The sequence below is a fragment of the Eublepharis macularius genome, chromosome 14, assembly GCF_028583425.1.
Source record: "Eublepharis macularius isolate TG4126 chromosome 14, MPM_Emac_v1.0, whole genome shotgun sequence".
NCBI classification, from domain to species: Eukaryota; Metazoa; Chordata; class Lepidosauria; order Squamata; family Eublepharidae; genus Eublepharis; species Eublepharis macularius.
In genome coordinates, this window is record NC_072803.1 from 47,881,686 (window position 1) to 47,908,936 (window position 27,251).

Here is a 27,251-nt window from a genome sequence, read left to right on the forward strand (position 1 = left end):
TCTTAGTGCAGATATCAAATAGAGCTTCTCTCAGTAGCAGTATTACTCTCATTTACTGTACATTCCAGTTGAGAGAATAAAACATGGATAATCTAGAAATCAGAAGTCAGAGGGAGGGCAGCCAAATGAGGATGTTGTGGCAAGCCATTCAAGCCAGTCTCTTCCCCTCCCCCCACCCCCCGAACTCTTCAAATACATCTCACGTGAAGAGGCTGAGAGGTGAGAAATGGATGCGGCACATAGCGTTAAGTAGATCCACTCTTCAAAATAGTTTAAAATTATCCAATTCTGATTTAATAATAACCTCATCAGAGAGAATTAGTGTATCACTCTGTAGAAGAACAATGTCATCCCGAACAGAGGTTAGCACCCTTCTGAGCCCAATGACTTCAATGGGCTTGGAAAGGTGTGCTTAGGGTAGTACTGTGAGGTGTGAACTTGGAAGTTTGGTTGCTTGGAGGCGTATGCAAGCCACTGTCTCTCTTGTAACCATATTAGAATTTTTTAGGGATTATTGAGAGAAGTGTATGGAAGATGGTTGGGCTTTTAAATCTCCAGCAAAACTGAAGGTGGTTGAATACCTATTGTTCCTTATTTTCTGAATGAGATTTGGAAATGGGTTAGATGCTGAGTGCCAAGGCATAGAAGAAGGTACAGAAAGTGGCTGTTGGTGGGGGGAGTGTCTTGTTTAAAGAATTCACAGTTTGCACTCTGGGCTGTATGTAGTCTCTACGTTGGGACTATGCAAGTACAGCAGTTGCCCTTATAGCTGATACGCTTATTTCATCCCAACCCAAGTTAATTTCTAGCCTTTCTGGCTACAAGGAGAGGCTTGAAAAGATTAGACTAATGCCTGGGTATATCTCATCCAGGGGGCATTGCTTTGAGTCAGGAGTAAGAATTGCATTGGTCAAAGGGAAGGCTGTTGTTCTGAGCTCCTTCTAGGCTTTTAGGAAGCAGGGTGCTGGACTAGACAGGCATTTGGTCTGATCCCAACAAGGGTTTTTGGTACAGAATTTGGTTGAACATGCTGTAGGCATGGCAACATGTAACATAGTATGCAGCTGTGACACAGCATCAAATGCTTGATGCCAGTTGTAGTCTTGCCCAGGGAAATTGGGGGTAAGGGAAGAGAAGGGCCTTGCCTCAGTGGGTACTGCCACTGCATGCAGAAGACTCCAGGCTCAATTGCTGTCATCTCCAGCTAAGAACTTTTGGGATCACGCACTGGGAAAGAGGGGGTAGCAATGTCAGATTTACTTTCTGCATGCAAATACTAACTTTAAAGCAATGTTGCAAGTAGTAGCATGCTAATTAAGTAATGTTAATGCAAGGCAGCTTTTGCATGCTACATTTTGTATGGTTGATACACAGTAATGCAGATGTCTCCAACCTGGTACCCAGCAAGTGTTTAGAAACTGGGCGGGGCAAGTGGGGCTTTTGCTCCGCTGGGGTTCTGATTGGCCATTGGAGATCTGATTGCCTGTATAGATTTTTTTTTTACAGTTGCTTCAGCAGCAGCTGCCACTACAACACAAGGATCTTCACTGTATGATTGAACATAAGTTATATATATACAAGAAAATATTTTAAAACAATATATTCATTATCCTGTTAAATACAGTTTCTGCCAGAAATGTTGAAGAGTTACTATTAGATTTATACAAGACCTCATTCCCTGCCATTTTGTGGTTGATGCCACCTTTTTTTGACATTCATTTGGAGTTTGGCTCCATCTCCACTGGCAACTGTTTTGTAGTTGCACTCACCACCCTGTACCAGAATCTTGTCAGTGCCTGCAGGCTGAAAAGGGAACCCCTGCCGTAATATATACATGCACACTATGTGGGATTGTGACTAATATAGTGCTAATTACAAGCAGTCTAGCATCATGTGAAATACTCATAATAAATTTGGATATTTTAAGGAACTCCTTGTTTAACTGCTATTGAAAATATTTGGCAGTTGGTGGCTAAAGGACTGATAAAATGTGATTGCAAATGAGATCATGTAAGGAAAAATGAGAAGGTTCAGCAGTAGGAAGAAGGTTCAACCAAGAAAGAAAGTATACTTAAGTAGCATTGATGTGATCTGTCCTAATGCATTTTCTGTAGGCAAGTATCTGATTAGGGTGTAGTGGAGCAGGAGTCCTGTATGTGGAAGGACATGGTGGCAGAAGAGCGATCTAGCAGCACTATCCAAGCTGGTGTGGAAAGTTCTTCTAATACAAAGTAGGGCAGTGGGGGACCAGAGCAGATCCTTTCTGCCTTTCAGAATAAGTTTGTGTGCATAGACTTCTCCAGTAAAAGGTGACTTGGAAGCATCTGTTCTTGAAGCGTGGCTTTATATCAAAACTATATGCCAAACTTCACATTGGTGTGATGTTTAAAACATTGGAGTGGAGAAGCAGTTCCTGCATCCTGCCAAAGTCCTACAGTTGGGTGACTGTTTAATGTTGTAGAGTAATTTTAGTTTTTGTGATCTTTTCTCTTAACGGCAGCAGTCAGAATATTTCTCACAGGAAGAGAAAAATAACAGACCCAGCTCTTGCAAGTCATGCCAAGAATCCATGCTTTCTTACTTAGCCTAGCTACTAGGATTTACTGAAGCTACTGTTCGGTGCGGCAAGGGTTGCTAGCATTGTATTGTAAAGGCCAGAAGGTACACTTGGAATGCCTGCAGTATCTGGGTGTGTCCATGGTGGAAAGGAGAAGCCTTCCAGAGATTATTCTGGAAGAATAAAATTTCATAGCAATAAAAGCAGTTTAAAAAAAAAACAGCAATAAGACTATAATGTTAACAGGGGAATTGATGTTGAAATTATAATCTTTTGAGCTATCTAGTGATAGCAATCTCTTCCCACTGTGAAACTATAATTTTAGCTAGTGGGGATAAGGAAATATAAATTAGATCCTGAGGTGAATTTGGGGGGGGCGGGGTTGTTCACGCTTACAGCTCACGTTATGATTCTTAAGCCTGTATCAAGAGTGGTGAGTGGGAGCTCTGTGAAACTTACTGTCTCAGGAATACATTGGCCAGGGATTGCTTTTTAGTGCATAGAACACTCTTATTTAGCAAATACATGGACCAAGTACTAGCCTGTCAAAATTTAAGTGTCATCTGTGGCCTGAAAGGAAAAATTGATGTAGCTTCCTTGTATGGTCACTAAGAAGCAATCCATACTTTTTGCATTGAACTAGGAGAAAAGTTGTTAACAAGGTCTTCAGAAATCTGATGTGCTGAGCAGGACTGGAAAAAGTGCCTGAAAACTTGATCCAGGCTTCTGGAGACTGATAGTGCTACCAGCTCTGCTATGTCAATGAAGAGTCATTCTTGAGAACTGTAGGTATAGAGTGATTTTCTTGCAGCTTGATCTTAAACATGTTTACTTGGGAATTGGTCACATGAGTTTCAGTGGAAGAGCTCCCCAAAATGCTTATAATTACAACTAGCTCACAAATACAAGGCTTGTATTGTGATTGGACCCAATCATATCTATTTACAGAATTTATAATTCCTGTATTCTCATAGACAAAAGGATGTTCAGTAAATATCTCGCTTGTAGGTGTCTAATCATGGTTACTGCAAGTTTGCTCAAGCCAAGGAAAGCTATATTTTAGCCTTTGCAAAGATAATTAAGGCCACAAAGGAAAAATGTTGGGGCCGGTGGCTTTTGCTGTCATCTTGGAGTAGGAGGATGGAATCCTGTGGAACATCTTTCAAGCTGCTGAGATTTGAAATACAGGGGAGGAAAACAGCTTGAAAGAGAGGTTATTTATACTTATCTACCACCCAATTTGTCTACCCAGGAGTAGCGAACCAAAATTTATGTTTGCCGTTGCTCTTGCCTGACTACATGAGATGCCGGATAACCAAAAAGCAGCAAGAAGTTGTGCTTAGATTGACTCAGTCTGCATTAGATATAAAATTTCCAGAAATTTTGAAGCCATGGACAAAGCATTTTCCTATTATTATCATAAAATGTATTACAGCATATAGCCTTCAAAACTATTACATGTAAACAAAGAAATCTTCAGTTTGTTTACAGTATACGTAAGAATTATCATCTAATGCTGTAGATTGATTTGCATAAAATTCATATTACACATTAAGTAACTGTCTTTCACTCATTCCAGAAGAAAAAGAAATGAGGTTTTTTCAGTGATCCCCAAAATTTTCAGTTGATTCTTTTAGAAAAAACAAGGGGGGAGAAAAATGGCTGCTGCTACAATTTCCCCTGCTTTTCATATCTCTAGCCTGTACAGTGTCAGTGTATTCATCCTTCTGAGGTCAGGATGGTGCTGTCCCTTTTATCATGCTGACTTCTGAGAGATGCTGAGAAATCTGCCTGAAGGCTCGTGGCATTCTGAGTGTTTCCAGAGCACAGCAAAGGGAAAACAGGGCCCTTACTTCTATAGTCTCCGGAGTAGAGATGGGCACAAACCGGAAAAAAACAAACCGTGCAGTTCGTGGTTCATCGCATTTCACAAACCATGGACTTTCACAAACCAGCCCTGGTTCGCAAACCGGTTCGTTTGATTCATGAAAATGTCACATCCAGGTCAGCAGAAGGCCACTTCTGGGCCAGCAGAAGGTCTGCAGGAAGTCCATCCCCTGTTGCCTAGGAAACTGATTGATTGGTGCCAAGCTGTCTGTAGTGACGAACCAAAAAACAAACCAAATGAACCAGCCTAAAGTTCATGGCGGTTCGTCGGAAATGGGCTCTGACAAATCGCTGGTTCACGAACCGACCCGGTTCGTGCAAAACTTTGGTTTGTTTTTCAGTTCATGCCCATCTCCACTCAGGAGAAATGGTAGGGTTGGAGACTGTCATCTGACCACTGCATACCAGTTACAAGCATATTTGTCAGTCTAAAGAACATAAGAGAAGCCATGTTGGATCAGGCCAATGGCCCATCCAGTCCAACACTCTGTGTCACACAGTGGCCAAAAACCAGGTGTCCCAGGGAAGGGACACTAGAAGCCCTCCCACTGATTGCCCCCTCCAAACACCAAGAATACAGAGCATCACTGCCCTAAAGAGTTCCATCTATACCTTGTGGCTAATAGCCACTGATGGACCTCTGCTCCATATGTTTATCCAATCCCCTCTTGAAGCTGTATATGCTTGAAGCTGCTACCACTTCCTGAGGCAGTGAATTTCATGTGTTAATCACTCTTTGGGTGAAGAAGTACTTCCTTTTATCCGTTCTAACCCGACGGCGCAGCAATTTCATTGAGTGCCCACGAGTTCTTGTATTGTGAGAAAGGGAGAAAAATACTTCTTTCTTTCCCTTCTCTATCCCATGCATAATCTTGTACACCTCTATCATGTCACCCCCCCCCAGTCATCGTTTCTCCAAGCTAAAGAGCCCCAAGCACTTTAACCTTTCTTCATAGGGGAAGTGTTCCATCCCTTTAATCATTCTAGTTGCCCTTTTCTGCACTTTTTCCAGTGCTATAATATCTTTTTTGAGGTTTGGTGACCAGAATTGTACACAGTATTCCAAATGAGGCCATACCATTGATTTATACAGGGGCATTATGATACTAGATGATTTGTTTTCAGTTCCCTTTCTAATAATCCCCAGCATAGTGTTGGCCTTTTTTACTTCCATCGTACACTGTGTTGACATTTTCAGTGAGTTATCCACCACGACTCCAAGATCCCTCTCTTGGTCAGTCTCCGCCAGTTTGGACCCCATCATTGTGTATTTATATTTGGGATTTTTGGCCCCAATGTGCATTACTTTGCACTTGGCCATGTTGAATCTCATTTGCCACATTGACGCCCACTCGCCCAGCCTCGACAGATCCCTTTGGAGTGCCTCACAATCCTCCCTGGTTCTCACCACCCCGAACAATTTAGTGTCATCAGCAAACTTAGCCACTTCACAGCTTACTCCCAACTCCAAATCATTAATGAACAAGTTAAAAAGTACCGGACCCAATACTGAGCCCTGAGGTACCCCACTGGTTACCACCCTCTACTGTGAATATTGCCCATTTATACTCACTCTCTGTTTCCTATTCATTAACCAGTTTTTGATCCACAAGAGGACTTGTCCTTTTACCCCATGACTATTGAGCTTACTTAGCAGCCTTTGATGAGGAACTTTATCAAAAGCTTTCTAGAAGTCCAGGTAGACAACATTTATTGGTTCTTCCTTGTCCACATGTTTGTTCACTCCCTCTAAGAACTCTTAACAGGTTCATGAGGCAAGATCTTCCCTTACAGAACCCATGCTGAGTCTTCCTCAATAGCTTTTGTTCATCAATGTGCCTAAAAATTCTTTCTTTAATAACGGTTTCCCCCAACTTACCCAGTATTGACGTTAGACTGACTGGCCTGTAATTTCCCTGAGCTCCTCTGGAACCCTTCTTAAAGATGGGGGTGCCATTAGCTACCTTCCAGTCCTCAGGAATTGAGGCAGATGTTAATGAAAGGTTACATATCTTTGCCAGGAGATCCACAAGTTCACATTTGAGTTCTTTCAGAACTGTTGGATGTATGCTATCCAGGCCTGGTGATTTGTTAGTTTTTAAACTTAGCAGTAATGATCGTGGGAGTGGCCTACATTACAGGGCTGTTGTGGGGATGACTGGGATTTGTGAAATGTTTATTATTTTAAAAAACATTTCTATGCCACCTTTCCACACAATTCCACGCAAGCCAATTTCCTTGGCTTGAGGAAAATGGGATGTGTGTTTATTATGTTTTAAGAGAACTGTTACTCTGGGAGGAGATATATATATATAATAAGTCCAGAAATAGGAAGTGGAGTGTTTGCACCTGTATGAATGTGCTTTAAGTTATCTTGTAAATTTTAATAAATGGATTTATGAATTTGTATGGATGCTTTTTTTGAGTAAATGTAACAATGCCAAACAAAGTCTTTATACCTATTGGCAGAAGTCAACAATTGAGTGAGGTAGATGAATCTCCCTGGAGAGGGAATTCCAGAGTTTTGGTGCCACGATGAAGGAAGTCTGTTCTTGTGGGGGCCACCCATCTATCCTCGGGTGGCAGGGGAACCCAAAGCAGGGCCTCTGAAGGTGACCAGAGCGGTTGGGTGTGTTCATATGGGTCTTTTAGTTATGCTGGTCCCAAGCCGTATAGATCTTTAAATGTCAGTACTAGCACCTTGAATTGGGCCCTGGAAGCAACTTGGGAGCCAGTGTAGATGAAACAAGACTGGAGTAGTATGGTCCCTACAATCCAGTCCAGTCAGTGGTCTGGTCACAGTATTCTGTACCAACTGTAGCTTCCAGACAGTCTTCAAGAGCAATGTTTTGCAGTAATTTAATGTTGTTGGGATTCAATGTCAGTTTTGGGGTTTTAATCCCAATTTGTTGGGATTAAATGTCAATTTGTTAGCTCTCATCCATCTCAAAACTGCTCAGAGGTACAGTTTCCAGAGCCTTCCTATGATTTGCAGCATACATGAGATAGAGCTGAGTGACATCCTCAAATTGGTGATTACTCAGCCCAGATCTCCAGATGATCTCTCACAGCAGCTTCATGCAGATGTTGCAAACTGTGGAGGACAAGATGGAGCCTTGCAGGATACTATACGCCAGAGGCCAAGGAATGGAGCAGCGGTCCCCCTGCACCATACTCTGAAACCTACCTTCAAGGTAGGACTGCAGCCGCCACAAGGTTGTTATGGCATTTGTATAGTAGTACTTTAAATGTCATTTCTTTGACTAGGCTTGCCCAGTGTGTCTGATAGACTGCTTACCCTGAGTGGATGGGCAGGTGGCTGATGGCAGTGGTGAGGCATCTTCATGTCCTTGTGCTGTGAATTGACTGTAGTGATGCACATAGCCCTGTTGCTTACAAGCCACTGCCACAAGTCAATTACAGAAAGACAACATGCACATTCTTGGTAAATCAAAACTAAGTTTCACTGGGGTCAAGGTGAAATAAATGCCTTCCATAGCCGTGAGATTTCCTTTAGGGAGTTGCCTCCACTTCTGAAAATTAGCATGGCAAAAGAAATGGAATGTGGTCCCCCTCTCTCATTTCCCAAAGCTCACAGTTGAAAGGGATTATCTGTGAATCCAAGTTACATCTGTGGGATAGATACACCCTTTTAAGTAGCTTCAGAGGTCAATGGTAGTTTCTTCTACCAAGGTGTAACAATTGTGACCTGGTTGCATTGTGCAGCCACTGTGGGGCTTGAAAGATGGAGGTTGAGCCATGGCTGCAGTTGAAAATAAGTGACACTAGAATTCCTTGTAAAGAAGAATCTCACCAGGATTGAAGGCTTAGACTTTTAAATGCACCACAGTTGTTATATGAAGAGTGAGTTATATTTTGAAAACACTCAGAGCTGTAAAATTTCTAGAAAATTTTGAAGCTGTGGGGGCCGGTGGAGAACTACTTTTCTGTTTTTGAAAAAACAAATTACGGAGAAATTGAAATATATGCTGTGCTTTGGCATTATTCCCAAACTTAGTCTCTCCTTATGTTTATTTCACTTTCCCATTCAGTACAACAGGATAAAATTTCCCCAACACTGTCAAGGGTATATATGTACACTGCAATTTAGAAAAATTTCTAAGTGCGAGAGGTGGCATAAAACACAATCAGGCAACTTTTCTTCGTTAAGGATCAAAGAACGCATAGCATATGGAATTGCAGACAATTGGAAACAAGAGTCTATACCATTTTTTCCACTTTTCTGGGACAGCTTAATCTCTCCTCTTAGTCTTGGGGCATTACACTGATGTATCCTTAAATATGATACTCTTCATGAGCAGAATGCAAGATGCACAGATGGCAGCCTTTGATTAGAAACATTGGCTAGTTTTATATCTTAGGTTAGTGCTTGCTGCTTTGTGTGCAGGTAGTTTTTTTCCCTCCAGATGTGGAGAGAGAGAGGCAGCAAGTAAGTGACGCTAAGGCTTTTGGCTAAGGTCCAAGGGAAGCTGCAGTTACAGTTTGGAAGTAGCGGACAATCCAGCTTTATGTCTGGCGACTCCTTTTTGTAGGACTTCCTTTTAAAGTAGCAAATGGAGCTCGACGTGTGAAAGTTTTGATAGGATAAGCTTCAGGGCTTATGAACAGTTAAATACTTGAAGAATCTGTTTAAAATATTAAAACTTTTGTGGAAATATGACAAGAGTTAAACCAGACAGCATTTGAAGGTGGTATTTTAATCTCCCAATGATCCTTCAGATGCCTAATGTTTTTAAAGTAACATATCTTTATGACGATGATCTTCCACGATGGGTGAAAAAATAACTTCAGTTTTGAAGTTGGCTGTAGTGTAAGGAAAGCTAAAATTAACAAGAGCCATGAATAAAAGGAATACTATAGGCAGGGCACTGCAGGAAGATATAGGTTAGAACAGGCCTTGATGCACTTTTTTGGATCTAGGAACCTGCGCAAAATTTAGGAACCATACTAATTTTTCTGCTTTCGGGGCTTTGTATGTGAATACCTTTTGCGTTGCCACAGAACCTAATCTTTTCCCAGCCCTGTGTGCCATGTGTGCACAGAGAAGCCTCCATCTTAGAAGAAGCATTCCCACCTCTGTAAGAAAGGTGGAGGAAGATGCTGCTTCTAAAATTCTTGTCACCAGGGGTTTTTGCAATCATTTGTGTTTCAAAAATCCATTTGATTGTTCATGGGCAACTTTTTAATTGATCTGAATATTGTATTGGCTAATCTAATCTAATCAATTATTGCACCCCTGCTTGAAAATAAATATTACTGACTTTAAGAGGGCCTGCTTCCAAATGTTTGATTGGAGCTCTCAAGTTAGAAATAACATGAAAAAATAGTAAAGAGTCCAGTAGCACCTATAAGACTAACCATCTTTATTGTAGCATAAACTTTCGAGAACTACAGCTCTTTGTCAGATCTGCATCTGACAAAGAGAGCTGTAGTTCTCGAAAGCTTATGCTACAATAAAGTTGCTTAATCTTAAAGGTGCTACTGGACTCTTTACTATTTTGCAACTACAGACTAACGTGGCTAACTCTTCTGGATCTATGACCATGAAAAAATAGTGCACAATAAATTTACTGTTGGTCCTTGAGATAGAAATTGCATCTTTGTAAATATGAAACATTCCTCTAAAGCCATTTACTCAAATTCACCCCTAGTCATTAGAACAAAAAGGAATTGGCATCTTAAAGACTAACAAATGTTTTGCTTTCATCAGTGAATTTGAGGTTCATTAAATCTCTTTATCTACAAGACTCCTGTTTGTGTTTGCGTCAGTAAACTAATACTGCTACTCCACTGGAATTTGTAACTCATAACCAGAAATTTTTATGAGCCACAAGGAAGTCTACTTGCCAAATGCCTCTCTTTTCTGAAGAGCAGTATGCTGAGCAATTTGGTAGGGAACAGATGTCTGAAACACTGTGAGGCAGAGGCTCTTGGGAAACAGAAGCTGAAAACAGTACTTCTGCCGAGTATCTCTTTTGCGCACCCCGTCATACACTCAATGTCTAATGTACCGATTGAGAGGAACTGGATTTCAGATCCTTCTGCCTAAAGAGACATAATTACTCTGTGATGAAGACAAAATAGTCCATATGAGTTTCATGCATCCAAAGGTTGAGAATCCGGTCATTGAAGGTGGGAGTTGCAGTTGTGTTTCGGTTTGGTTTCTTTGTTCTGAGACAACAGCATTGGGCAAATGCCCCCATATCAGCATGGAAGGAGGATGGCACTTTTATTAAACACCCTTTAGGATGAGTGAGAAACTTGTATTAAACCTTTCCTACATAACTTGTGACAATAACAGTTTAAAGGCTAAAGAGAGATGGCAGCTATGCATGTTGATTGCTTGCTTCACTTTGCATCTCTGTGTATCCAGGTCTGCCTGGCCATGCACTTATTTGTATATCCCTTCAAAGCTGAAGCTCCAACAAGCTGCTGCTACCAGACGGTAGGTTGGTGCAGATCACAGAAGTCTTGGATGTGCTTAGGTAGGGCTTCACAGTTCATTGTCCCCAGCCTCTGGAGCTTCCTTTTTGTAATGAGTCTTGACTTTGCTGATTCCTCTCTCTGACAAAACTGCATTTGCGTCTAAGGCAGGAAGCTGTTAAAAGTTCAGGAACTCTGCTGTGAGATGGAGGTGGCAATGATAACCAGATGTTGTGAGGTCATGTCAACCTGATGCCTGAGTTTGTCTAGCCCTGGATTGGCTCTTTGGGTTGATATGGCTATGTGACTCGGGACAGCAGAGTGAAACCTGACTTACACATTTACTTTGCTATCCTTGTAGTTTTTGTGCCATTTATAGCTCAAGCTTGATAATAGCTGTTAGTTTGCAGGTGAACAATCTGTAGATTGGCTCCTTCTTTTGATGAGATATGAATGTTTAGGCATTCAGGCTAGTAAACTTTGTGAACTTATTTGAGCAGCTGCTATAGTGAGTGTTGCTGAATTGCTGTATGCATTGAGTAGAATTCAGACTGGTGTAAGAAAATGCAGTGTAGCCTTTTCCTTACAGTAAATGCTGGTAATGTATGCTAGCTTGGGCTACTATTTAAGCTAACATGGTTGAAAGGTAGTGGCACCTTTTCTTTTTTAGTAAATGTTTAGGATCAGGATGTCAAACTTCAGTCCTAAATATCTGTTCTTGAATAGGCCTGTTAATGTTGACCAGGTTTTCATAAGGAGAGGACTTGGACAGTTCATGAAATATCTTGGAGATACAGTAGTTAGAGAATAGATCTTAGTCTAGAACTCCTTGACTAGGAGTGAGCAATAAAGGGTATCAAGACCTGCCTCTATTGCTCGATGCTGCCCAATACTCTGAGTATCCTACTTGGTTCAACTCATTTTTGTACAGTGAATGCTTTTTTACTTAGAGCAGAGAAGTAAGAGTGCCAGAGTGGTAGTTTGAGGTTTACACTGGAATGGAAGCTTGCAAAACTGAGCGGTGGTGGCAGTGAAAATCTTTTCTGCTACTACCTCATCTGCAAAATACTGTTCCAGGTGTGACGTGTTCCAGTCAGATGGGTCAGAGCTGCCTCAGCATGGTTGTCAGATCACGGTGATTGCTATTTACTTTGCAGACATAGTTGTTCACTTCAAAGGTTGGTGGTTCCAATATAGTATCTGGGGTGGGCTTCAGAGGCTGATCCTCATCCTTCCCTTTTCAGTTACATTTTTGCTGTCCAGTGCCAAAGATGCTGTTGTTACTAGAAGGATACCACTTGCAGATTGGATGTGTGTCCATTATGGCTGGTAGAAACCATTTAAGGGAAGCTGGAGATGTTACAGGCTAGGTTAATCTACCGATCTTTTCACAGCAACCAAATAGCTTAGTTTCTGTAGTTCAGTACATGCTCAGACTCAAAATACTGTGGTGTTTTCTGGCCTGTCGCTACTCTGTTGCACTTTCCCTTCTTGGTTAAACTGAAAGTTGTGCAGCTTCCAATTCACCTTGGATGTCATCAGGTTTCTGGACTGTTCCTCTGATCCAGCTGCATGTAGCTTTGGAAATAATCACAAAATTAGGTACAGTGTTAGCCATTTAGATCTTTTGGGGGCTGTAGCACCATTCATCTTGAGGCCTGGGTGTTGAATTGATGAGGGGCATTTGAACTTGAGTGACTTATCTGTTCTGTTCCAGAGGGTCACAGTGGATGAATTGTTGATTGTTTCCTAGTAACTTTATTTGCAGATTGTGCCTTCCTGTCCTCAAAGTTGTGAGCATTATTGAATTTTCTATATTCAGAAGCTCAAGCTGGCTTCTGCTTCCAAATGGAAGTGAATTGTTAGTGCTCCAGCTTCCCTAGTGGCTCCTTACTAAGCATAGTCCCGTCTTCTCCAAGCTGAGAGTCATCTTGGTCAGAAGTCTTTGTAGTTTAAGTGCCAGGCACGGCTAGTGCAAACATTTAGAATGATGTAATGAACAGCTAGAATAGTATAGCTTCTCTCAGAAATATGGGTGGATTGTTTGATCATATGGGGTACAGCCACCCTGGGGTTTTGTAGCACCTTTATCTTAAACCTGTTCTCAGTGTACAAAATGGTTAACTTGATAGTTGGAAACAATGCCTTTGAATGCAAACAGATACATTTTAAGTAAAGCCCCTCTTTTTTTTCTTCTAGTGCCACAATGGCAACTGCACCTTACAACTATTCCTACATCTTTAAGTACATCATTATTGGTAAGTACAAATATGTCTCATCTACAAATACCACTTTGTTAATAGTTGGGTAAACTTCTGCTACAGGATCAGACTGCTGTTGGCAAGCTTTGAGGTTGGCCATAACACCAGGAATTTTTCTGTGTAATTCCTTTTTGATGGAGCATTCAGTGAAAGGAGGCTGTATGAAAAGAACACTTAACAGTTTCATCTTTAGCTCCACACTCTATAATTTTTGAGCTGTGGAGACATCACTTTCTTACACATGTCTATCAATACCCATGTAGGAATATTTTAGCTTGCAACAGTCCAGTACGAGTCTCTCTACATGAGACAACTGACACATGAAGAACACGTGTCAGAAGTTGCAATGTTAGCCAGGAAGGGTAGTTTAAAAAGACAGAGCCAGCAGCAGAGAAAAGGCTTTGCTATACACTGGAGCTATGTTGAAGGGACTGTGAAATGCTAAAAGGGAAACTCCAGCCCATTATAATCTCTCCAGGTCCAAGCCTGGCTCTGGAAGGCAGCTCCAGTCCATTTCCATTCCTCACTACCCTCTGATTGTGATCCCACACAATATTAGACTAGAGAGGTGAAATTGACAGAGCCTTAGGGGAGGCAGAGATTAAGTTAACAAACCCTCTGAGGAGTGATCTCTGCTGGTTCTGTTGTTTTAACTACGCTTCCCGGTGAACGTTGTCTTTCCCTACACTTGACGAACATCCACCGAGGCATCTCATGTAGAGAGACTCATTTGGCCTTGCTTAAAAATGGAAGCAGTTTTCCTTAGCCACATAGTGAAGAAGCCTAAGCTTTAAGATACTATGTTCTTCACTGTATTAATCTTTGCCCCCTCCCTCCGGTGTTTGTTTTATGAGGTTGTTAACCCCATGAATTATGCAGAACAGAATGGCAGTTGACACATACAGAATTGTGTTTGATCCTTTTCACTCATGAAAGCAGAACATTCACTGCATTCTTGTTGCAAAAGCTCATTTCAGTGTGACAATTTAATGTAATTTAGCAAAGCTCTGTGTTTTAAATAGTCTTGAGGTGTGAAATCAAGAGATCTAGCTTTCGTCAGTGTGTTCAGAGAGTACTACAGTGGAATTTAATCCCAGGTCTGTGTCCAGCGTTTGGGGCAGCATTTTCCACTGTAGGCCCCCAATAGTGCTGTAGAGACATAACATGGGGGGAAACCTCTCAGCCAGGCATAGCGCACCTGTAATCAAAGCACCCATTTCCTTGCCTCATGGCTTACATGCTGGAGATATCATGAATTAAATGTCAGGAGAAGGACACTTCCTTTTATAAACATCTCTTTTTCTTTTATAACTGTCTTGTGATATTTCTAAATGGTCCCTAATATGTCTGATGTTTCTGTTACTGTTCTGAAAGTGGGAAATTGAACATTGCCCAGCTGCTATAAAAACCCTTGGCAAACTAGAAGGGGAACCTTCCACTACCAGAAAATTATATTAAAATGTTCAGGTACCTGGACTGCTTCCAGTCTTTCATGATGCTATAAGACTTTAAAACTGAAACCCCTGTTAAGCAAAAGCACATAATAGTTGTGAATTGTTCTACACTCTGTGAAACAGAGCCATGTTACCCACAGTCAGCCTCAGACAGAAAGTTTCACAAGCAGTAAGAGTAATTGTAGGAAGAGGTGATGTGGTGTAATGGTTAGTGGCAGACTAAGTAGATATGGGTTCAAATCTCCTCTGCAGGGAAAGTATCTGGGTGATCATGGACCGGCACTGTTTCTCAGCTTAACCTGCTTCCCAGGGTAAAATAGAGGAATGGAATACCGTGTCACTTGTCTTGAAGGATGGGATAAATTGTAATAAAACATGCAGTTCCTGACTCTTTAAATGTTTTTCTTCAATAGGAGACATGGGTGTAGGGAAGTCCTGCTTGCTGCACCAGTTCACAGAAAAGAAATGTAAGTGTGTTCACTTCCCTACCTGTAGGTGTTGACTTGGGCTTCTGTTGGGCTACCTAGTGTGCAGTCAGTGGGGATGGCTCCAATAGAGCTGAAGCAAAATACATGGCAAGAATGTTCCAAGGGATATAATGCTTGCGTTGTTGGGGCTTAAATGCCAATCCTTGCCTCTTGTTCCCAAGGGTTGGAGCCTCAGTCTTAACTAATTCTGAAAGAGTGTGGCCAATAGATGAGTCTCCCCAGTCAAATGTAAGGCAGGAGACTTCTTGGAACTTTGATGCAGTTTGTGCTACTCTGAACACATTGGTACATTTTGGTATTGCATGCAGTTCCTGCATTCATTCAGAAGTCTGTAATTCACCACTAAACTCCAGGGAGCTTCTTTATTTAGCTCCAGCGAGCTTCTTTTTTAAACCCTGCAGCATAAATCTGGTACTTACTAAAATAAAAACTGAAATCTGACCCAGTGTTGTGACAAATTAGCTACCTTTTTGAGTATTTTTTAATGAGAAACATGAACTTTAATGGGCTGAAAATGGGTCAGTGAAATACAACCTGTAGGGTGGGAAGATGGTTCCTCTTCTTCCTGCTGGGATAAGAACCATGAAAATTATCTAAAGGCTTGTATCCTTCTGTCCTTGTTCTCACGGCTGCCATCATAATAAAAGATCAAAGCAGCAAAAATAAGGAATAACACATACAGAAAACAAACCTCCGTTCAGAAGCACATGCCATATACATTACGTTACCTTGTCATAGATTAAAAGCTCACTGAGAGAAAAACCTTAGACCTTTCTACAATTACAATGTTTTTGTCTAATATCTGCAGCAAACCGATTCTATTAAGCAGATGTAACCACTAAAAAGGCCTTCTTTCTCACAGCAACAGGCTGAACTTGACTGTAGGAGGGGACTGTTGATGAGCTATTAATCAGGCCTTAACATGTCAACATTATTGTGGAGAACTTGGAATGGAAGTGCTGTCGCCTCACTATACATTTTTTTTTTGTGTGTGACAGTTATGGCGGACTGTCCCCACACAATTGGTGTGGAGTTTGGGACACGAATAATTGAAGTTAGCGGCCAAAAAATTAAGCTGCAGATCTGGGATACAGCAGGGCAGGAGCGATTCAGGGCTGTCACACGGAGCTACTACAGAGGAGCAGCAGGCGCTCTTATGGTCTACGATATTACTAGGTAAGATGGCTTCCTGCGTTAGACATCCTTGATACACTTACTTAACTTTAGTCTTAAAAGGCACTGGCCAGCATTTTCCCCACTGGTGAACTTGTAGGCGTTTTTTAATGGAACTTTAGTGTGGCTTCCTGTGTTCGTGGGAAATTCAAGAAGTGCCTAGGAAGCCAATATAACCAATGGCAGAACAGTAACATTGTGCTTTTTCAGTATAATTCAAACAAAGCACATTGACACTGATGCACATTAAACAAGTACAAAAGACATAAATTACTTAAAATTTAGAAAATACACCTCTATTGTGATGTACAACCCACTATGCATAAAGTGCTGAAAAATCCATCAGTGTATATTTTAATATTCTGAATAAACCTTTATAGAGGGCTGGCCCATTAACTTGATCTATTAACCTGTTTTGCTTGATCCTTTATTCATTAGAAACTTACCAGAATTGAAAAACAAATACCTGCTCGCTCCATATCTAAATCAGTTGATATTTCACATGTAGTGGACCCAAAGAAATTCTAGCTAGTAAGAAGCTGCAGACTTTTGCTACTAACGGATTGGCACTGTGATGTCTGAACCCATTAAAATTAACAGGTTGTTTTGCTACTGATATATGTGTAGATGACTGGGGAAGGCAATGGCAAACCACCCTGTAACAAAAGTCTGCCAAGAAAACATCGTGATGTGATGTCCCCCCATGGGTCAGTAATGACTCGGTGCTTGCACAGGGGACTACCTCTACCTACCTATATAATGAGCAGTGAAGTCTTTGAGCCCTGCCTTTCTTTTTTTGGCAGAAGAAGCACGTATAACCATCTAAGCAGCTGGCTGACGGATGCGAGGAACCTCACTAATCCAAATACTGTAAGTTGGCTGTTTAAAACACATGTAGATATAGTTGTTAACAACTGAAGAGTTTTTTAGTTGAACTCTTCTCAGTTGTATGTATAGACAAACTTGCCTAATACAGTAACCTCTATGTTAGGCAGAGTCTCTGTGTGGGGCTTTCAAGGCAGTGTGAGAACATACAGCTAGATAAACAGAAACTGTCACATGTCCCTCTATAGCAGGGGTGGCCAAATGGCGGCTCGCGAGCCGCATGCGGCTCTTCAAGTCTTATTTGGCGGCTCCCGGAGGCTTGCAAGTTCACTGCTCCCCCAGGCTCCTTTAAGGGGCAGAGCCGACCAGCTGCTCACCCGATCTATGCACCCAGCGTGCTTCCCTTTCCCAACGCTGGAGCAACGAAGGGGCGGGCCAGGGCTGAGGACAGCCCACACCTCCTCGCCTTGCTGGGCACTCCTCTGCAGGCACTGAGTTTTGCCGGCCCCGCGCTCTCAGCGAGCGCCCGGGAATGGCAGTTGGAGGGAAGGGGAAAGAGAGGAGTGAAGATGCGACGAGGAAGCGCCAAGGCAGAGGTGGCCCAGGACTTCCTGCTTTCCGGCTTACTCCCGAGAAGGGAAGTGCGCAGCTGCTGAGAGCCGCTCATGGCATGAAGCACAGCCTGCGCCGGGGGGCTTTTGCATGGGTGGAAGCCTCGTTAGTGGCGCACCCATAAGTGTGTGCTGGACAGCTGAGATGGAGGAGCAGGGAATGTGTTTGCTTCAGAGAACATGTGCTTGCTTTAAGATTGTGTGGCTCTGCTTTTGTGATCCTTCCTTCCTTGATTTTTCTTTCTTCCCTCCTTCCTTCCTTCCTTCCTTTCTCTTTCCTTCTTTCCATTTCTTTCTTCTTTCCATCTTTCTTTCTTTTTCTTTCCTTCCTCTTTCTTCCTTTCTCTTCTTTCCTTCTTTCCTTCCTTCCTTCCATATATTTCCATACCTTTCCATATCTTCCTTCCTTCCTTCCCTTTCCATATCTTCCTTCCTTCCTTCCCTTTCCATATCTTCCTTCCTTCCCTTCCCTTCTTTCCTTCCTTCCTTCCTTCCTTCCTCTTCTTTCCATATCTTTTCATACCTTTCAAAATCTTTCCCTTCCTTTCTCTTTACTTCTTTTAATATCTTTCCATGTCTTCCTTCCTTTCGTGTATTTCTTTCCTTCTTTCCCTTCCCTTCTTCCTTCCTCTTTACTTCTTTCCATATCTTTCTATGCCTTCCTTTCCTTCCTTCTTTCCATGCCTTCTTTCCTTATCTTTCTTTCCTTTTTTATCCTTCCTTCTTTCCATGCCTTCTTTCTTTTTTGTCTTTTCCTTCTTTCCATGTCTGTCTTTTTCTTCCTTTCCATCTTTCCATGTCTTTCCCTCCCTCCCTTTCCTTTTTTCCTTCCTTCTTTCTTTCCATGTATTTCCTATTTTCAATAAAACATTAGGGTTGCCAATTCCAACGTAAAAAAACCTGGAGTCTTTAGCCAGAATACTCTAGAGGTGGTGCCTTGCAAGGATGACCTCACTTTTTGTGATGTCACTTCCAGGTCAAAGGTTAGGTGGCAGTCCTTCCCAAGCTCCACCCCTTCTGATGATGTCACTCCCAGCATACTGTACCAAAACCCCACCCCTTCCTGTGATGTCATTTCAGGGCACTCCACCAAACCCGCCTCTTCCTCTGAAGTCACTTCAATGCATCATGTCTTGTGGCTCTCAAACATCTCAGGTTTATTCTGTGTGGCTCTTGCATTAAGCAAGTGTGGCCACCCCTGCTCTATAGTATTTTTTTTTCGTTCTCATCTGGAACGGAAGGTATAATTTTGAATACTGGGTGCCACCTTTCGCATCATCTTTATGGAGGCAGGAAACTTCTGCAATCTTTGTCTCCTTCCTGTTGGTGCCTTTCACCTCAGTTCTGTTCCTGCCACCATAGGTGTGAAAGGAAGTTCAGAGAATTGACCTTCTGTCTTTTCCTCCCTGTCAATTCCAAATCTATTTGATTTGAAATCCACTTTTACTGGCTGATTAATAGTTGCATCCTTAATCAAAGGTCTTTTCCCACAGCACCCAAAAAACCCCGAAGGTACACTGAAGTGTCATCTTGGTACTTGGTATATTTGGTTGTCACGTCTCATAACTGGGATGTGACACAACATCTGGGGTACTCTGGCTTGTTTCCAGCTGTGGAGCAGGTCGAGTAAGGCTTCTCCTTAGATCTTCCCTGTCAGGTTTTTTTAGTCATTGCTAGTTATTGAAAGTTCGTATTTAGCTTAGGCTGTTTTGAAATATTTCTTATCTGTGTAGCTTAAAAGTGATTTCATTCTCTTCTTTGCAGTACTTGGAGAAAACAAGTGATTTTGAAGTCATTTATGTCTGCTTTTGTTTGATAAGGTTTCCCTAGCAGTTAGTTTAGTTGGCCAGGCTCACTTCCTCTTTAGCACAACGTTTTTTATTGAATAAATAGCATTTTCTAGAAGCTCTCCCGAGAGGGAACTAGGAGGGACAGTAAAGTGATGTTTCAGCACTCGACAGTTGGCCTATATTGTGGAAGACGCTTAACAATTGTCATCCTTGCCCTCTTAACACAGAAGGAGGGCTGGAGCATAGAAGACTGGCTGGATATAAATTCTCTCCATTGTAAAAAACTACAATGATTGACTCTTGCAGTTTTTCAGATAAGATTTTTTTTTTACTTGCCTGGGTACTATGCCTGTACACCGTAGGGGGGCTTGAGTAGCAGATCTTCCAAGCATCTTCTGCAGAAAAAAGAGAAATTGCAGCGGTCTTTCATGTTGCATGGGCTGGCTGATAACTTTTTATTGATCATTTGCCTTTGGTTGGGTCTGTTAAATCACTGATTGCATCTTGTTCTGATGCAGGTGATAATCCTTATAGGAAATAAAGCGGATCTGGAAGCACAGAGGGATGTTACGTATGAAGAAGCCAAACAGTTCGCTGAAGAGAATGGTGGGTATTCTTGTTTCTTAGGGACATCTGAGCAGAATTCTTGCCCATAGTCATTCCTTGGGCCTCTGTAGCTGTGCTGCGGGTTGCCAAGGAAGTCCACAGCTGTTGCAGCCTTTTCCCTTGATTGAGATGCGCAAGTGACAGCCCTTCCTACGCCCTCCTGGGCTTGTGACTGTGTTGGGAGTGGGAATTTTGCATGGGAGGTTTACCTTAAGGGACTAAGGACTTCAACTGTGCTAAACTTTCCTCTTTTATTTCTAAACAGGGTTGCTGTTTCTTGAAGCAAGCGCAAAAACGTAAGCAGTGGTCTTGATTCCTTGAAGTTGCTTGTGTGTGTGACTACATAATTATTTCAAGAAGGAACACTTGATCCCGGGACAATTTTTCTTCCCACTTCTTTGTAGGATATGGAACTTTTTGGGGGGTAAAGGATGTAGGCTGGAACATGGCACATACCTCTTCCCTTTCACAAGAAAGCTGCAACCATTAGTTGCAGGCTGCCTCAGTTTCAGCTTCGGCTAGAGGTGGAGAAGCTTCTATAGCTGAAGTGCTGGCAGAAACATACAGCACTGACTTGTGGTGTATCAGCAGTGAAAGTAAAGCGGGGGGCAGGGGAGGGTCCATTTATGGCTAGACATGCTGGAAGTAAACTGAACCCTTGCTGCACAGCCAAAGCATCTCAAGGGTTGCCTCAGATCCTTCTGGTGGCTGCATAAGTTGTTCTAGAGGTGCAGTGTGCTTCACCTGTGCCTATTCCCTTTTCCCATGGTGGTGCCAGTACCTCAGTGGGTTGGGTGGAGAAGCGCCTTTGTGTGCTGCGCAGAATTGTTTGGCATGCTGCTGTTTAACACACGTGCTGCAAGTTGCCTTCCACTATCCGAGGCTCTAAGGGAAACTGGGGTCACTGCATCTCGGCAACTGCCTGCTTTGCCCCTTTGCTAGCGATGCTGCTCCCTGCATCTACTACCTGTCATGGCTTGTTCCCTTCTTGCCGCCTTCTCTTTTGATGTGGCATGCCACTGTATCTCATCCCACAAAAATTGACCTTTCACACTTAGCTGCTTTGTTAGACTGTGCCAGGCCAACATCCCCTAAAATGTTTGTGACTGGTCCATGAAATTGGTAGAGGGGCTTGCAAGTAATTTTCAGATTCCTTATTCGGGAAATGTGGGGCATTCTGTGCCTCATGTTGTTCTGAAGGAATTTTGGCATGTTGGGGATGTGAATGCTAAATAAGCTTAACTTTCCAACCAGCTCGGGGTACCTGTTCCCAGTCCTGTTGTAGCAAACTACAGCATGCACACAGGACCTTTCTTTTCTGACTTGTGTACTTTTTAGGCATGGGTGGTATAAATGGTTAGACTCAAGGGAGACCTACATTCAAATCCCAAGCTAGCTGTTTGGTATTGTGATCCACTTATTCAAACTTACTTTGCCTGATATGTCGGCAAAGAAGTGGGTAGCAAATGACTCAGTGACGTACATCTCTGATAGCAGGTAGAGGGCAGTGAGGCACTGCAGGGAGCTGGGCAAGAGTTTGGGCTGCTGAAGCAGCAGTGCCAAAGACACAATCTGCGCTCCCTTGCACTTTTTGCCTCCTCTTGCTTTGTCATGCGTTGAACAGCTCCCACCTCTGCTGTCCAGCCTTTCTCCCCTTCTTCCAGATACTATTGTAATGTTACTAGTTGCCAGACAGCTTTTTCCCTTTCATTATTGTTGCAAAGGGGGAAAGGGAGGCAGGAATGTGAGAAGCTGGAAAGGAAGAAGAGGCAAGAAAAAGAAGGGTGCAAAGGGCAGGAGCTGCCATTAGGAATGGTTGGCCCGCAACCCACATTCAGAGGCTTTGCAACTCACTTTTGGGTCCCGAGCCACAGGTTGGGAAACAGTAGACTGGGGGATGGCCTTGGCCCAAGTGCTGTTTCTTGCACACAGCATACTTCATGGACTGGAGGGGTGCGGGGTGAGAATGTAGTGTTACAAACTGTTTGGAGGATGGAATTAAAAAATACCTGTTAACTCATCTTTCACCATGAGTTCAGTGAAAGTTAGGACTCGGAGGATTGTGGAATTATTAATCTCAAACCCATGGGATCCATTCCAGAATGGAGTCCACCACATCTGTTGTCAATTAATGTCGCTTTTCTTTCTGCAGAGGAGAGAATGTTGAGGATGCATTCCTAGAGGCTGCCAAGAAAATCTACCAAAATATCCAAGATGGAAGCCTGGATCTGAATGCTGCAGAGTCTGGAGTACAGCACAAGCCTTCAGCTCCGCAGGGCGGCCGGCTAACAAGTGAACCCCAGCCCCAGAGAGAAGGCTGTGGCTGCTAGTGACCTCAATTCCTCAGCTCTGTTTCTGACCTTAAACCTCTGTTAGGAGCAGTGCTTTTGGCTGCTTCAGTTTCCTCTGTACATCTTACTGGGTTTAATTAAAACTCTTGAGGCAACAGTTTAACACAGTACTAAACTTCTAAAAATAAGAGAAACTTAGATGTAATCAGGTTATCAAAGGCAAGTAGAGTCAAACCCTCTCCCTGCATGGTAAATCTAGAAGTTTTTTTTCTCCCCCATGATTGTCCTTGTGAATAGTGTCACCGATCCATGATTCACAAAACAGAGCACTGATGCTGGACCTCATGATTTTTACACTTTCTCTCTCTCCCTCCCTCCGCAGGGCTTTGTCTCTCTTGTAAGGTTTAACTTTGTTAGCTTCAGCATTTCCTCCCAATCTGTAACTGGTCTCAGTCTGTCCTTTTAGTAACAAGAAGTTGACTTTTGCTGTGGAGTGGCTTCTAAGGGTAGAGCAGGAGCCCACAGAATTGTGTGTCTTATTGAAAGGATTCCCCGTTATAGTCTGGGAGGTGGGGGGGGGAACCCCATTGCAGGGCTGTATGTTTTCATCTGTCTTGGCCTAGCACACGACAAATACCTTACACTCTGCAGTTTGACACCACCGCCTCCATTTTGGATTTTTATCTTTGACCCTTGTTAACAGAACGTAAATATGTATAAATTTTGAAGGAACTGAGCTAACACACTTAAGTACCTTCTGTGTATATGATTTTAATGACAAATAAAACTGATTACTGGCATTAGAACAATGCATAAGAATATATCGGTCTGTACAGTTCAACCTACTACATGACCACATTGCCCCTGCTTAGTAAAACTACAGCCCACTTAGCATAGGCCTACTCCTGTGGCATTGTCATTTTGGAGGTTGCAGTTCGAAAGCTGGGCCCCGCCATGGTGCAAGAGGCGTATCCACCCCACTGTAGTAATCTAGCCTATCTCTGCACTGTGGCCATCTATTGCTGTTTGTTAATACTCCTGGTCTTGTGCAATTGATGGTGTGCATTTCCTTCTGTTTCTTTTTTTGTAAGAATTTTGCATCGATCCAGCTTAATTTTCGGCCTTTTTGTTTAGGAAGGCTGGGCTCTATTGCACATTTTATGCTTTTTATGAACGGGTTGTTCTCAACTGGACTGTCATGAGTATATTGCTCTTTGGATTTTGAACTACACCATGGCATTTGACACTACAGTTGAACGGGCTTAACTTGTGCTCCTGCTAAATTCTTGGTCCTTGCTGTAGCTGCAAAGATCTTTTCTGAAAGAATGAGCACAAAGCAGTTGTGTATATGCAGACCTGACTTTCTACTTTGTTTGGAGCCATGTTATGTAAACAATCTCAACTCTGTACTGTACTCTCCCTGGCAACCTAGCCTTTATTTTTTAAAGAGGAAGGCCAATGAGTAGTTAAGCATGATTGGGGCAAGATGAGCATGTTTGAACATTTTGACTGCAATGTTTCAAATACAACAGTTCAGAAATCCCCATAAGACACTAAGCAGAGCTACGTTCCAATATGTAAGCAAAGGGTGATAACCAGCATATTGTACAGTCAATGTTAAATAAAAGCCAAAACTGGAATGTGCAAATGATTAGTGTTTGAGTAACTTGTGCACTGTCCCTCGGTGTTTTCCTTTCCCCTCCGTTTTGATCTGGTTAGGTTCTCCCCATCCCCCTTTCTTAAAATAGATTAGTATAATATTTTTTGCTAAAATGAATTGCACCAGGTGGGGGATTTTTGCCCAGGGACCATGACCTGTTGGTACAATTAAGTTTGGGCAAAGGCAATCACTTCCTGCAGCTTGTTGGTGATGCAATACCCCCCCCCCCCTTACATTTCCCCAGACGGAAGTTACAGTAGGTCTTTGTTTCTGTGACAGGACTTATTTGGGCTGCTGTACTCATTTAATGTAACAATGCTATTATCTAAATATTTGTAAATAAAGTTACCTGTATCTAGATAAGTGACAATAGTCATTCTTTGAAGACTTCTGCTGCGGGGGATGTGAACTGTCATTTGGAGGTGGTCAGTGAAGTGCCCACTAGACTTCAGCTGCAGTGCGTGCTGTTTGATTCAACACTGTGTCTCGAGATTCAGTAGCATTCTTCAGTAGAGGAAAGAAACTCTGAATGGCTTTGATTTGGATTTACAGAACTACTAATCTCCCTTCTAGAACTCAACAGCAATGACAGCTTGGGCAGATAATCGTGTGCAAAAGCACAACAAAGCGTTGGTGAGTAGCTCTGCTTTTGGAAATGAAAAACCAACCTTCCTTTCACTCTCAACTCAGGTTCCTTTCCTGGACAGACAATATTCTGCAGAATAAATGGGACACGTGATGCTGAATTTATGGCTTGATACAAGAGAGCTCTCCACCTTCATGAGGTGGCCAAATGTCAGAAGTGCTAACTGGTGTTTATCCAGCTACGGCTGTTTCTTTCTGGTTTTCAGTAAACTATGAAGGTATTATCTCACAGCCCCAAATTACTGGACCTACTTGATATTTGTCTTCGAGTTTAATATTTGAGTGTTTAGTAGTATCCTAAGAATGGATAAACCTGGGCAATCTCAGAAGATAAGCAGGGTCAATGCTGATTAGTACTTGGCTGGAAGGCAATGGCAACCACCTGTGTCATCATAAGTCAATTAGGACTTGATTGCAAAACACATCTTGGGAATAAGTTTCTAGAAGGCTTAAAGCAGTCATTCCCTGAGCTAGGCTAGGTAGAAGCTTGGCTAATTTGCATGGTCCTTCTTGCACCCCATGTAAGAACAACAAAAAAAGGAATGTTTGACAACTTTTATTAAGAAAATATTTTATCCACAAATAACATTTTTTCCAGAGAGTTGTAAAAACATACATATAAACCTGAACTGTAAGTCTCCCCGCCGCTTCCCAAGGTACAACTGAGACCAGTTGTAATGTTTTCAGTGCTTTAGTAGAGTTCTAACTTCCCACTTAAAGGTCATGAATTGCAAACACTTAGGATTCAACTGAATATGCATAAGGAAAATATGTAAAAGATGTCACAAGGGAATGTCCATGTAAGCAAACGAGGTAGTAGTCTTCAGCTATTTCAAACCTGTGTTAGGCACCTGTCACTACATCACTGCTTTCCTACAACTGTAAAAGAAAAAAAAAGTCATGCCACAAACTCTTCCAACCACACACCAAAATCAATAGCTGGTAATAGGTCAATTGTACCCATTTTCTTTACTCCCCATACACATCTCATGATTCCTTCCCCTTAGTTCTTAACTGTTTTGAGTAGGAAAAGGTGGCTCATTTTATGGAACGACTATGCTGAGGTTTGTCTAAGAACCAGTCTTCAGCCTGCCTTTGGCTAGATAGCTGCTGCTATACTTGTAAGGGCTGAAATGCACTACTTCCCGCAGGCTATTGGCTTGTGTTTATAAGACAGTGGCCTTTATGTTAAAAGTTAGGGTGGGGCCATTCTAAGTAGGCTGTGATTTGACCCCCAATGAAAGGGGTAAGGGATGGCTCAGTGTGAACTTTCCCTCCTCCAGCAACCAGAGAGTGGTGCTGTTTAAATGCTGGGTTTCCAGGAGTGTTTTCCCTAGTTCTTGTGTCTCTTGTTCAAAGTAAACCTGCAATTCATTATGCATACCAGGCTGCTAGTACTAATACACATACCTGCTTTGTTAAGATTAAGCCGTGTACTGGTGCATGCTCAGAGATCGTGCAGAAACAGATGTTGGTGGCATAGAAAGGGATATGGCTGACTAGAAAAGAAGCTGCTTAAGTAAAAAAATAAATTCCAAATAGGGCATGTCAACGGGTTGCTTTTTTAAGGCTCTGCGGTGGCAGAATAATTCCTAACAAGCAGATGCTTTAAAAGGACTTGGGGGGGGGTTCAAATTTTTTGCTCCCCTACTATCTCCTTTCCTTTTCCTGAAAGCCTGCATACCCTCTCCTCAACGCTGATGATGTGAGTTTTGACTCTCAAAAGCTCATACCAGAAAATCTTGTTGGCCTTTAAGGTGCTATTGGAGTACCTCCCACCTTAGTAAAAGGTGATGTGGAGGAGGGCTACAGGCAATAAAGGCAAGCAATAAATTGACATGGCTATCAAAGCATACCTGAATCTTTGGAAGGTTCAGGTCTTCTAGAAAGGAAGCTGTGAATCTGGAGGAGTTTAAGGATGGAAAAAGAGAGTCTGTTGAAGTGCTGCTAACCAGTTCATCCAGTGCATCCACTTGCCTCTTCAGACTATGGAGGGTGCCCTCGGTCTGTTGCCTGCCTTTAATTAACACCTCTACTTGCTTAGACATGCATTGCCGAAGCTGAGCCTTAAGAAAAATAGGTCAATAGCCACATTGGAATGTATTCGAAGAATTTGGCCAAATATCTGAGACTGTAGATTGTAAAGCCTCAAATGTTACGAGGCCAGGAAGCACATTTCATAGATAACGCTTACTGCATACAAGGCAATCTGTTTGCAACTTTCTGGGGGGTTGCAAGGATCGGGGGACGGAAAGAGGAAAAGGTACAAAGATTTGGGCTACTGAGACAGAGGTCTAGCAAGAAGAGATAAGAAGGCAAGCCGCTTTGGGATTTTGGTATTTAGCTCATTTCGGTATGCTCTGTAAAGATCCTCCAGGGCCTGCGCTGGTTTCTCCTTTGCCGCAGCTGCCAGCAGGGTGATGAGGAAGGCCCATATCAGCTGCTTGGCAGGCATCTCCCTGCCAAACAGCTGATCTGCAGGTTTAAATGCCCTTTCCATGCTGCTTTGCAGCGGCACAGAAAGGGGCATTTAAACCCCTCGACCTGAAGCTTCCCGAA

General features: G+C 42.5%; 2 protein-coding genes across 3 annotated transcripts in view; one reads left to right on the forward strand and one right to left on the reverse strand.

Annotated features, from left to right (window-relative positions):
• The window catches only part of RAB14 (RAB14, member RAS oncogene family), a 34,699-nt gene extending 10,295 nt beyond the window's left edge, over window positions 1-24,404 (forward strand). The window contains exons 2-8 of the mRNA XM_054998203.1: window positions 13,088-13,146; window positions 15,017-15,070; window positions 16,090-16,267; window positions 17,068-17,134; window positions 20,009-20,096; window positions 20,362-20,392; window positions 22,249-24,404. Coding sequence (XP_054854178.1) covers window positions 13,095-13,146; window positions 15,017-15,070; window positions 16,090-16,267; window positions 17,068-17,134; window positions 20,009-20,096; window positions 20,362-20,392; window positions 22,249-22,426 — 648 coding nt within the window. The 5' untranslated portion in view covers window positions 13,088-13,094 and the 3' untranslated portion in view covers window positions 22,427-24,404. The remainder of the gene's footprint in view (window positions 1-13,087; window positions 13,147-15,016; window positions 15,071-16,089; window positions 16,268-17,067; window positions 17,135-20,008; window positions 20,097-20,361; window positions 20,393-22,248) is intronic.
• An 868-nt stretch (window positions 24,405-25,272) lies between these two features.
• CNTRL (centriolin) overlaps window positions 25,273-27,251 on the reverse strand; it is a 92,698-nt gene continuing 90,719 nt past the window's right edge. The window contains exons 43-44 of one of the 2 annotated variants that reach the window (XM_054997646.1): window positions 26,549-26,758; window positions 25,273-25,571 (exon numbers count right to left, since the gene is read on the reverse strand). In XM_054997646.1, the coding sequence (XP_054853621.1) occupies window positions 25,566-25,571; window positions 26,549-26,758 (216 nt within the window). In that variant the 3' untranslated portion in view covers window positions 25,273-25,565. Of the gene's footprint in view, window positions 26,759-27,251 lie in introns of both variants that reach the window. The other variant, XM_054997647.1, reaches the window with a different exon arrangement.